Here is a 12,162-nt window from a genome sequence, read left to right as displayed (position 1 = left end):
CGAGGTCAAAGTGTGTCCAACCCCCCCGCACTCCCGCCCACATCAGCGTCTGGGCCCATCTACCCCGGCGTCCTGCCCCCCACATCAACGCCTGGGCCCAGCCCCTTCACTGCCCCCCCAGATCGGACCCACGGGCCCATCTACTCTGGTGTCCAGCCCCTTCCCTGCCTCCCCATCAGCGCCTGGGCCCAGCCCCTTCCCTGCCCCCCCAGATCGGACCCATGGGCCCATCTACTCTGGTGTCCAGCCCCTTCCCTGCCCCCCGGATCAGACCCACGGCCCATCTACCCCAGTGATCAGACCCGTAGGCCCCTCTTGCCTCCAGCAGAGGGTGGCAGACACCCTCCCCCCCACACAGAGACACAGACACACATCTGCTTCCCTGCAGTTGGCTAAGCCAACCCCCCCCCCACCTTGGCAAACACTGCCCCCCCTTCCTGGCTGGGGGAGATCAAAGCTCACCCGCCCCCCTCCCTGGCTCCCCTGCCCTTCGCAAGCAGGCAGCAAAATAAACTCAGGCTGGGAACAATGTCGCCTCTCATGTTAGCAGGCCCTTGCGGGGTGTGTGCACGGGAGGGAGGTCAGGGGGGCAGCGACCAGGGCCCAGCAAAAATCCTTTGAGCGAGGGGGCCAGGACGCCGAGGTTCTCTCCTGGCTCTGGGAGGGGAGTGGGGGCTAGTGGTTAGAGCAGGGGGGCTGGGAACCAGGACGTCTGGGTTCTCTCTTGGCCCTGGGAGGGGAGTGGGATATAGTGGTTAGAGCGGGGGGGGGGGCTGCGAGGAGGGGGAGGGTGTCTCTGTCTGTCTGGCCCCTCGCTGGTCTTTGGTGGTTTATTTTTCCACCAGGCCGGAGCCAAGCCGCCGCTGACGGGGGGAGCGCTGGGGCTGGGGCTGGCACCGGGAGGGAACCCCGCTGTCCCCCTGGCCCAGACCGCAGCCAAGGCGGACATGAGCTGTGCCCAGGAATTGCGCGGCCCGTGGCCGTCACGCCTCGGCAGCAGGGCAAACGGCGCGCCAGGGCGGGCAGGGCGGGCGAGGGGGGGAAGAGAAGGGGAGGGAGCCGCAGCCCTAAGGGTGGGTGGGGGGAATGAACTGGGGGGGCGACAGGAACAGCCGAGCAACGGGCGGCTGAAGTCAAGAGAGACCCAGAGAAAGGGGGAGGGAGAGGAAAGGGGGGTGCCGTGGGGCAGGGCAGGCAGCTGGCTGGAGCAGGCGACTCTGTGCCCAGGTGAGGCCCAGCCAGGCCCATGGTCGGGAGGAGCCGGAGGCAGCTTCCCCAGCCAGGCTCAGAACCTGCTGCCTGAGCCGTGCCAGGGTCTCCGAGCCAACCGGCTCCACCCACTGAACCCCACTCCCCGCCCAGAGCTGGGGAGAGAACCCAGGATTCCTGACTCCCAGCCCCCCCCCCCGCGCTCTAACCACTAGACCCCCTCCCCTCCCAGAGCTGGGGAGAGAACCCAGGAGTCCTGACTCCCACCCCCCCCCCCGCGCTCTAACCACTAGACTCCCTCCCCTCCCAGAGCTGGGGAGAGAACCCAGGAGTCCGGGTTGGGCTGATATTTCTGTTGTTCATTCTCCTCCCCTCTTGTCTATTGCTGCATTTCCCGCCCCCCCCCACACACACCTTGCTTTAAATCTACCTGCTGGGGGCAGGTCAGGGGCTAGACAAACCCAGGAGGAACAGGCCTGTTTGCCGTGGGGAGGGGGGGTCCCTGCTGCATGCTAAAGCCAAAATTACAGCATGGGGCAAACCGCCTCAGGGCACGTTTGTGCCTTACCCCCCCCCCCCCCCGCGAGAGTCCCTGTCTCCCCTCCCCCCCCGGAGCACCACGAGCGCTTCCCAAAATGTCCTGCACCCACCAGCGACGACTCACCCAGCCGGGTCACTCCCCACGGGGAGGGCAGTGTGGGCGCGCACCGGGGGCATCGGAACAGGGGGCCATGGCCCCCCACTTTTTACCTGCCACAAGGGCAAGCGACGGGGGGAGGGGGCGGAGAGGAGTGAGTGGAGGGAGTCTCAGGGGGATGGCAGGGCGCAGGGGCCCCCCCACTTTTAGCGCCCGGCCACCACTCCTGACGTGCACAGCCGGCTCCGCCGCGCGCCGCTGTGAGTGGGCTCCACTTCATTTTGCAGTGTAGACACGCCGTTAAACCGGAACAGTTGCTTTATGCGACTCTGCGGGGCGGGGCGGGGGGGCGGATTCCTGGGGAAAGCCCATCGCGTTTGCTGAAGGGAGGGATTTACTCACATACCCACAGGCGGCCCTCGGAGCTGGGCGACCGGCCAGCAGCCGCTGCTCGCCCAGCGTGAGCCCCAACACAAATGAAGCACTGTGGGGAGGGGCAATGGGCCCGGGGGAGGGGCAGCAGGGCCAAGGGCATTTTCCCTGACACCAGCCCGGGTGGGGGCGGGAAGGGGGCTCTGGCTTGTTCCTCTCCCTGCGGTTTGGTTTGTCTCTGCGGGCGAGTCACGGACATTTCGGCAGGAAGTTTTTCCAAGGCAAACACCCTGGATCCGGGCCTGGCCAAGTCCCCGCGCCCAGACGGCTGCCCCAGGGCGGCACTAAGGGGTACCGTGCTGCAGAGAGCGGGGCTGGGGTCTCAGCAGGGGGCACTGGAGTCCAATGGGGCCGCTGTGCTGCAGGGGGGGCCCAGTAGGGGGCGTGCTCCCCCAGCAGTCAGTGCCAACCCCGATGCCCCACGGTGGCAATTTTCCAAGCCAAGTGGAGATTTCCTGGTGCCAACGTTCCCTGGGTGCAAAGAGACATTTTCCCTGGCCCAGCAATGGCCATTTTTCAGCTGGTCCCTCGTTTTCCTTCCTTCGTCTGCGTCTCTGGCACTGTTTATTTCTCGCGCCCGTGGCTGGCGATGGGCCCGCTGAACCCAGCAGGGGTACGCCCGCCCCAGCAGGGCCGCCCTACACTGCCTCGCTTTCTTGCCTTTCTTCTTGGGGTCTTTTTTCCTAGTTCATTCATTCCTTCTTCCTCCCTCTCTCATGTTTCAGGGCAGCCCCCTTTCTTTCTTTCTTTCCCAGCCCCTCTGTCAAGCCGCCCGTCCCGCCCGCCCCGTGGCTGGAAGAACCAGGTCGCTCTCTGCAGCTCAGACAGAAGCCAGGAGCATGCGCCCCCTGCCAGGGGCCGGCCCGGCTCAGCCCCACATACCGACCTAGCAGGGTGCGTGGAATGCGGACAGAGCAGACGGCGCAGGCCAGACACACACACACCAGCCCGCCAGCCGCGCACGCACCCGCGCCAGCCAGGGCGCCGCCAGACGCCGACCCCGCCGGACCCCGGGCAGCAGGGGGCACAAGGCCAGCGACGGGGCGATCAGACCCCCCTGGCCCTTCCGGCACAGCTTGGGACTTGGAGTGTCGGACGAGAGAGCACCGGACAAAGCCATGGACTGAGAGAGAGACGGGATAGATAGATAGATAGATAGATAGAGGGGGTGTCTGGGGATAAATAGATAAATGTGGTGGATTGGGATAGATAGACAAACAGGGAGCTCTGGGGGCAGGCGGGGGCTCTGGGGACAGACAAACGGGGGATTCTGGGAACAGACAGACAGACAGGGGGCTCTGGGGGACGGACGGCTAGCCAGACAGACTCTGCCGGCCGAGTGACATCTCCACTCCTGCCATCGGTGGAAGCCCCTGGATCCAGCCCCCCAGCCATGGACCCCCCCTCCAACCTGTCGTCCCCCTCTAACGGCTCGCTGGTGGGTGGGCTGCCGGAGGCGGTGGGGCTAAGCCTGCTGGGGGCGGCCGGGGCGGCCGGGAACCTGTACACGCTGGCGGTGGCACGGGCCGGGGCCGTCCCCTCCCCGCTCCACGTCCACATCGTCCACCTGGCGCTGGCCGACCTGCTGTACCTGGCCGGGGTGCCCTTCGTCGTGCACAACGGGCTGGCGCGGGACTGGCACTTCGGCGAGGCCGGCTGCCGGGCCCTGCTCAGCCTGGACCTGCTCACTATGCACGCCAGTATCTTCCTGCTGACCCTGCTGAGCACCGAGCGGTGCCGGGCCGTGCGGCGCCCCTTCCGGGCCGCCCGCCGCTCCCCCGCCCGCCGCCGGGCCCTGGCCGGGGCCGCCTGGGCCGCCGCCTTCGTCCTGGCGCTGCCCATGATGCTGATGGTGCGGCAGGAGGAGCGGGCGGCGGGCGACGGCCGGGTGCGGCGGCTCTGCGTGCCCACCTGGCACGAGGCCCAGTACAAAACCTACCTGACCGTGCTCTTCGGCACCAGCATGGTGGGGCCTGGGCTGGCGCTTGGGTACCTCTACGGGCGGCTGGCCCGGGCCTACTGGCTCTCGCAGACCCGGGGGGTGCTGGGCCCCCGGCGGGGGCCGAAGCAGCGGGTCTTCCTCCTCATTTTCCTCATCGTCGTGGCCTTCTGGGTCTGCTTCCTGCCCTTCTGGCTCTGGCAGCTGGTGCCTCTCTACAGCCCGGGCACGGCCGCCCGCCTGCCCGTGGCCACCGAGATCTACATCAACCACCTGGTCACCTGCCTGACCTACAGCAACAGCTGCATCAACCCCTTCCTCTACACGCTGCTGACCCGCAGCTACCGCAACTACCGACGGGCGCGACGGGCTGGGCGCAGGGCGGTGCCGCGGGCACAGGATGCGGGGCGCTGAGCAGCCAACAGACCTCCACAGGTAGGGGGGAGTGGGGCAGTGTGGGACAGGGGCACTGCTGGGGGAATATCGCAGCGCTGGGGAGAGGAGCCGCGGGGCACTACTGAGGGAAGATCGCAGCGCTGGGGAGAGGTGCCGCAGGGCACTGCTGGGGGAAGATGATAGGGGCTAATTTAGCTACAACTAATCAGGAAAGAGATCTTGGAGTCATCGTGGATAGTTCTCTGAAGACGTCCACGCAGTGTGCAGCGGCAGTCAAAAAAGCAAACAGGATGTTAGGAATCATTCAAAAAGGGATAGAGAAAAGGACGGAGAATATCTTATTGCCCTTATATAAATCGATGGTACGCCCACATCTTGAATCCTGCGTACAGATGTGGTCTCCTCATCTCAAAAAAGATATACTGGCACTAGAAAAGGTTCAGAGAAGGGCAACTAAAATGATTAGGGGTTTGGAACGGGTCCCATATGAGGAGAGATTAAAGAGGCTAGGACTTTTCAGCTTGGAAAAGAGGAGACTAAGGGGGGATATGATAGAGGTCTATAAAATCATGAGTGGTCTGGAGAAAGTGAATAAGGAAAAGTTATTTACTTGTTCCCATAATACAAGAACTAGAGGCCATCAAATGAAATTAATGGTCATCGGGTTTAAAACAAATAAGAGGAAGTTCTTCTTCACACAACGCACAGTCAACCTGTGGAACTCCTTGCCTGAGGAGGTTGTGAAGGCTAGGACTATAACAGAGTTTAAAAGAGAACTGGATAAATTCATGGAGGTTAAGTCCATTAATGGCTATTAGCCAGGACGGGTAAGGAATGGTGTCCCTAGCCTCTGTTTGTCAGAGGATGGAGATGGATGGCAGGAGAGAGATCACTTGATCATTACCTGTTAGGTTCACTCCCTCTGGGGCACCTGGCATTGGCCACTGTCGGTAGATAGGACACTGGGCTGGATGGGCCTTTGGTCTGACCCAGTCTGGCCATTCTTATGTTTACTGGGGAGAGGTGCCACGGGGCACTGCTGGGGGAAGATCGCAGCGCTGGGGTGAGGTGCCGTGGGGCACTGCTGGGGGAAGATCGCAATGCTGGGGAGAGGTGCCATGGGGCACTGCTGGGGAAAGATCGCAGCGCTGGGGAGAGGTGCCACAGGGCACTGCTAGGGGAAGATTGCAGCGCTGGGGAGAGGTGCCGCAGGGCCCTGCTGGGGGAAGATCACAGTGTTTCTGTGAGGTGCCACGGGGCACAGCTGGGGGAAGATCACAGCATGGGGGAGAGGTGCCGTGGGGCACTGCTGAGGGAAGATCGCAGCGCTGGGGAGAGGTGCCGTGGGGCACTGCTGGGGGAAGATCGCAGCATTGGGGAGAGGTGCTGTGGGGCACTGCTGGGGGAAGATCACAGTGTTTCTGGGAGGTGCCACAGGGCACTGCTGGGGGAAGCTCGCAGCTGTGGAATCCCCAGCTCTTGTCCAGCCCTGACCCGGGGGGAGGGGCTGGTCCAGGTTGCAGGGAACAGGGTACCGGGGTTTCCCCTCTAGGGGGCGCCAGCCCCCCTTAGCAGCCATATGTCTCCCCCGCACTGTTGGAGCTGGACCTCAGCTCTCGGGGCGGGCGGCAGCCGCCAGCATGGGCGGGGGACACCCCAGTACCCTCACACATGTGGCTGGCCCCGAGCCCCCTTCTCTCTGCACCCCTAGGAGCGGCACCCCCTGCAGCCGGGCCCTGGACATGGCCCCCCCTCGCCAGCCCCCCGTGAGGATGATGCATCAGCCTCCAGCGACCCCTCAACCCCACGCAGCCAGGACCAGATGCAAAAGGAACAGCCCCAGCGAGAAACAAGGCGCCAGGACTCCTGGGTTCTCCACAGCCGACTGCGCTGGGAGGGAAAGTGGGGGGCAGGACTCCTGGGTTCTCTCCCTGGCTCTGGGAGGTGTTGTACCTCCTGCGGTACCTTTGGGGACCCCTATATGAAGTGGACATGTGGGGGGGGCTGGTTTCTACGCCGGGGGGAGGTAACCAGAGCCCACCAGGCACTACCACAGCGGGGGGGCCATGCCCCCTGTGCCCAGCTCGTGACACGCTGCCCGCGAGAGAGGTGGCACAAGCCGGCACCGTGTCTGCCCTTGGGGTCAGCAAAGAGAGAGCCCCCCCGGGTCCCTCCCCAGGCTGTGCCGGCCCCGCCCTGGGCACGAGGGGCTCCAGCAGCTTCTCCCTCGGCCTTGCCAGGCTAATCCCCAGGGAAGAAAGCGTCTGCTCTGCCGGGCAGCGGCTGGCGAGCAAAAGCCAGGCACCCGAGCAAAGGTTGGCAGGGGGGCGGGGCTACAGTGATGGGCCAGCAGGATGGGGCGGGGCTGGGAACCAGGACTCCTGGGTTCTCTCCTGGGAGGGGAGTGGGATCTAGTGGTTAGAGTGGGGGTGGGTGGGGGGGTTGAGCTAGGACTCCTGGGTTCTTTCCCTGGCTCTGGGAACAGAAGGGGGCCGGGAGCCAGGACTCCTGGGTTTTCTCCAGGGGAGTTGTTTCTAATGATTAGAGCAGCAGGGGCTGGGAGCCAGGACTCCAGGTTCTCTCCCTGGCCCTGGGAGGGGAGTGGGGTCTAGGGGTTAGAGCAGGGAGGACCAGGAGCCAGGACTCCTGGGTTCTCTCCCTGGCTCCTCCCCTTCGCTAAGATTGTAGCTTTGGTCTCTGCCTCCGGCGGCTGCGATGGGGCCCAGGCCGGGTGCCAGGGTCCCGGCCAAACTCAGCTCCCCTGGAAACGCCGTGAGGGGCAGGCCCCAGCTTTTAATCTCCCCCCCCCCCACGCTCCAAGCTGGGGGTGTCAATAAACCACCCCCGTCTCTCCGCATCTCCTGTGTGCGTCTCGCCCGCCCGTCCGGCCCCACCAGGCAGCCATGCGCGGGAAATCCGAGATGAACTTTAATAGAAGACACAAACTGGGGGGTAAAACGAAAAGCAAACAGAACCCGCCGAACCCCCCACGTCCTCACCCAGCCAGTGCCCGCCCCGGGGGCCAAAACACCCCACAACAGCCCCACGTAGCCTACAAGCCAACGGCTCCAGACCCAGCCACCTTAGGAACCCCACCCCACCCCCGCAAATCACTGTGCAGAGAGAATAACACGGGGGGGCAGGATCCAACCCGGGAGAGGGGGTGACCCCACAGCCAAAGGCCAAGAGACGCTAGGAAAAGGGGCCCGGGGGGGGGGTTGGCGACCCAGCGTTTGCTGAAGCGGGGGGGGGGGGAGGGAGAGGGCTTAGCAAAGAGTTTCCATCTCTCCTGTGGCCACTGGGGGCGGGGGGGGGTGTCCCGTGTGTTGGCTGTAACCCCACGGGGGCCCACTAGGGTTTACACTGAGCTGCTGAGATGTGGGAAAACTCAAAAGGGGTGGGGGGGGGCAGGATGTGGGGCTAGATGGGCCTGGGGGGGCGGGATACTGGGGTAGATGAGCCCAGGGAGGGCAGGGAGGGGGCGGGTCACCGGGGTAGATGGGCCCAGGGGGGTGGCTCCGGAGGGCAGGGAGGGGGCGGGTCACCGGGGTAGATGGGCCTGGGGGGGGGGGCGGTTCCGGATGGCAGGGAGGGGGCTGAAGCCAATGAGGGCCCGGGGTGCCCCTGATGGCCAGGCCGGGGTGCCCAGGCGGGGGCAGGACCCAGCAGCCGGGGGTGACACACACGTGGGGCCCAGGACTGGATCTAAGGGGGGGGGTTCGGCCCCAGGGAGCCAGTTAACCCTTCAGTGCCTGCTTCTTCCAGAGTGTAGGGTGGGGGGCGCCCCCGGCCAGCCCCGCCCCACAGGGGAGCACGACGCGGGGAAAGGGGGGAATGTGCTCAGGCAGCCCCTCTAGTCCTGGGGCTGAACAGGCGGGGGGGGTGCTGGGTCGGGGGGATCCCAGGTCAGGGGGAGTGTGCTGGGTCCAGGGGGGATCCCAGGTGGGGGGTGCTGGGTGAGGGGGGCGGGGGATCCCTGGCCAGGGGGAGTGCTGATTTGGGGGGGCAGATCCCAGGCTGGTGGGTGCTGGGTTGGGGGGATCCCAATGGGGGGTGCTGATGCTGTGCCCCCCAGCGGTCAGATCCTGGTGGGGGACAGGGGGGTTATTTCATAGGGGAGCCAGTTAGGATGCAGCCACCCCCCCCCTCCCCAGGGCCCCCCATTCTAAAGTGCTGCCTGATACGCGACCAGCCCCCAGCGTGGGGCCGGGATGTGGCCCAAGACCCAGTGCTGAGCCTGGCTTCGTCGCTGCGCCGGGGGGCCCGGTCCCAGGGCTCCTCACGGGGCCGGGGGCTCGGCCGGGGGGGGCTGCGGCTGGTGGTCGGGAGCCGGGGTCTCCGCATCGGGCCCGTCGGCCTCATCATCTGAGACGCCCTCCAGCCGGAAGACCTGACGCACCGTGCGGGTGGTGAACGTCAGGGGGGCGCGCCTGGGGGGGAAAGAGGGGTCAGTCCGGGCCATGGGCCCCCCCAGCACCCCCGCCTGCTCCCACGGCAGGCCCCAAGTCAGCGCCCCTACCGTGGCCCCTAGTTCACCTCCCTAGGGCCCCCCACAGCCAGCACCCCAGGTTCAACAGTGCCCCCCGGTCCCACAGGATCCCCCCCAGCTAGCACCGGCTCCCCTGCTCCCACCCCCTGGGCCCCCACCACAGCCAGCACCCCCACCTTGCTCCCCACGGTGCCCCCAGTACCCCCCACCACCAGCAGCGCCCTCCTTGGAGGCCCCACACCCCATGCCCACACCCCCCACAGCACCCCCGCCCCACCCTGCCTGGCACCCCTTGCCAGAAGAGGCTAGAAATGACACACTTGGCCCCACACGCCCCCCCCGGCAACCCCCCAACCCTCCCCCAAGCTGAGCACAGCAGCAGCAACGTCACACAGCAGAGCCTGCGGATCCGAGGGCCCCCCGACGCCGGTAACTGCCCCCCACCAGCCGGTGCCTGGGACTGTACTGGTGGGGGGGTGGCGGGGGAGGGGAAGAGAATGGGTCGGGAGAGGGATCCCACAGTGCGGGGGGGAGGGGAGCTCAGAGGGGTGGGCATAGGTGGAGCTCGGATCAGGGGGACTGTTGGTGGGGGGGAGGGGAGTTTGGATTGGGGGACCCTGGGAGGGGGCAGAGGGAACTCGTGGGGGGGGATCCCTGTCCCAGTCGATGGCTCAGCCCCTCCCCCCCTCCACACACACACACACACACACAAGCAGCCCCCCTCCCCCACGGGGCGCTGGGAGCGGGCACTGCCACACAGCACACACGGCTGGCATGTCGGGGGGCAGCAGGAGCCGGGGGGGGGGACGTACTTGCGCTGGAGACGCTCCAACTTGCTGGGGGGTCGGAAGAGAGAGAAGGAAACAGGAGAGATGGAGAAAGTGAGAGAGAGAGAGACAGAAACCGCCCCAGCCACGGAGAGATGGGGACTAATGGACACAGCAGGCGGGTTGCGGGGGAAGGGCTGGGAGCCCGGACGCCTGGGTTCTCTTCGTGGCTCTTCTGCGGGTCCCACCCCCGTCCCCGTGCCTCAGTTTCCCCTCCTGTGCTGAACTATTGTGCTGCGCATCGATCCCTTTCACCTGAGCCCTGGTGGCGCTGCCCGGCTGACACCCTTCTCCAGCACCAGCTGGCCCCAAGCAGCACACGGCCCCCACCCTGCCCCCGAGAGCCAGACTGACCCCCATCCCTGGGAGGGCTGTCTGGGGCACGGCGGGAAGAGCTCTGGGGTCAGGACTCATCAGTATGGTAGGAATTAGATGGGTGCCCAGCGGCCAGGTGGGGAGAGCCAGGTTCCACCCCCCCCAGCACCCCCCGAGCCTTGCAGGGAGAGCCGGGTTCGGAAAAAAAACCCGGCCCCTCACCCGCCCAGCCCCTTGGAGAGAGCTGGGTTCCACCCCCCTCCAGTCCTGCGGGGAGAGCCGGGTTCTGACCCCCTCTGTAGGACCCAGGCCCCCTAGAGCAGTCGGGTTCAAATTCCCACCCCCTGGCCCCTCGAGGGCTCGTCCTCCAGTTCACAGCAACCCCCCGGTGCCCCCAGCCACCGCCTGGTGCCCCTGCCCCCCCCCCGTGCCCAGCGCCCCCCCGGTCACCTGAGCCGGTTGCGCAGCGTGGTGACCTCGCGGTTCATGGACTCGGCCGACTCAGTGACGTCGTCCAGCTCCCGCTGCATGCGGCGCCGGCTGGAGTTCGCCCGCGACACCTCCTCCTCCGCCTCCTCGAGCTGCCGCTTCAGCTGCTTCAGCCGGATGTGGCCCTTCTCCACCTGCCAGGCACGGAGCGGGCGGCTCGGCGGGGGCAGGGCGGGGGGGCAGCACTAGGGGGCTCCGTGCCACAGGGAGTGCGGGGCGCTGGGCCACACGGGCCGGCGCGGGGAGGTTTGGCAGGGGGCTAGCGGGGGTTGCGTTGTGCCGCGAGGGGCCAAGCAGGGCAGGGCAGGGGGCTGGCAGGAGGCACCATGGGGCTGGGCAGGGCTGTGGGTCAGTGTGGGGTGCCGTGCTGCGGGGTATTGGTGTCAGCGGGGGGGCACTGTGCCACAAGGGGCAGAGTAGGTCACGGGGCTGGCAGGGGGCACTGTGGGGCAGGGCATGGGGCTGGTAGGGGGCGCTGTGGGGCAGGGCAGGGTAGTGGGTCAGTGGGGGGTGCCCGTGCTGCGAGGTATTGGTGTCGGCGGGGGGGGGGGGGTGCTGTGCCACGAGGGGCCGAGCAGCGGGCGCCATGGGGCAGGGCAGGGGGTCGGGGGGAGGCGCCATGGGGCGGGCACATACCTGGTCCTTGAACTGGTCAGCGCTCCGACGCTCCTCCTCCACCTGTAGCACCACCTCCTTCAGCCGCTTCTCCGCCCGACGCACCAGCTTCCCTGACAGGATCCGCTCCCTGAGCCGGGAGGGACACGGGGGGGTCAGCACCAGGCTCAAGGGGGGGTGCACCGTACCCAGAATCCCCCAGGGCAGCCACATCCCTTCTGTGACCCCCAGAGGGTTCTGGGTAGACAAACGCCAAGCCCCCCGCCCCGGGGGCATTCTGGGTAGTCAGGCCCTCTGGTCCCACAGCAGTGGGTTATACCACAGGGGATACAGCCCCAGAGCATGCTGGGTACCTGGTTCCCAACTCTGCCCCCCCCACCCCTACCCTGCTGTCCAGCCCCAGGGCATGCTGGGTAGCCCCACTCCCCAGCGGCCTGGTGTTGCGGATTGTGGGGGAGTTAGGGCCCTGCACCCCTCTTCCCGAGATTCACTGCGACTCTCAGCCAGCCAGTAAAGCAGAAGGTTTATTTAAGGACAGGAACACAGTCTCAAGCAGAGCGTGTAGGTACGACCAGACCCCCTCAATTAGGTCCCTCTGGGAGGTTCAGGGAGCTTAGACCCCAGCTTGGGGTTCCCTGCGTTGCACCACCCAGCCCCAACCGAAACTAAACTCCCAGCCCCTCCCGCTGCTCCTCTCCTTTGTTCAGTCTCCCCGGCAGAAGGTGTTAATTCTCCCCACCCCCGTTCCTGGCTCAGGTTACAGCTCAGGTAGCTTCCTTCAAGGGAAGTCCCACATCCCCACTGCAACCCCCCT

The 12,162-nt window shown here is 66.2% G+C and overlaps 2 protein-coding genes across 5 annotated transcripts in view; one reads left to right on the top strand and one right to left on the bottom strand.

The window, feature by feature from the left end:
* Window positions 1-3,671: 3,671 nt before the first annotated feature.
* LOC128826561 (urotensin-2 receptor-like) lies at window positions 3,672-4,631 on the top strand. The gene has a single exon (XM_054009912.1). The coding sequence runs from the start codon at window positions 3,672-3,674 to the stop codon at window positions 4,629-4,631; it is 960 nt and encodes a 319-aa protein (XP_053865887.1).
* Window positions 4,632-7,528: 2,897 nt separating this feature from the next.
* Window positions 7,529-12,162, bottom strand: part of LOC128826551 (myosin-10-like) — a 60,937-nt gene continuing 56,303 nt past the window's right edge. For all 4 annotated transcript variants that reach the window (XM_054009895.1, XM_054009892.1, XM_054009894.1 and 1 more), the window contains 3 exons: window positions 11,370-11,478; window positions 10,695-10,867; window positions 7,529-9,043 (listed from right to left, as the gene is read on the bottom strand). In XM_054009895.1, the coding sequence (XP_053865870.1) occupies window positions 8,893-9,043; window positions 10,695-10,867; window positions 11,370-11,478 (433 nt within the window). In that variant the 3' untranslated portion in view covers window positions 7,529-8,892. The remainder of the gene's footprint in view (window positions 9,044-10,694; window positions 10,868-11,369; window positions 11,479-12,162) is intronic.

This window comes from Malaclemys terrapin, chromosome 20, assembly GCF_027887155.1.
Source record: "Malaclemys terrapin pileata isolate rMalTer1 chromosome 20, rMalTer1.hap1, whole genome shotgun sequence".
NCBI classification, from domain to species: Eukaryota; Metazoa; Chordata; order Testudines; family Emydidae; genus Malaclemys; species Malaclemys terrapin.
The sequence above is the reverse complement of the archived record's forward strand: the minus strand, read 5'-3'. Positions and strand labels throughout refer to the sequence as shown.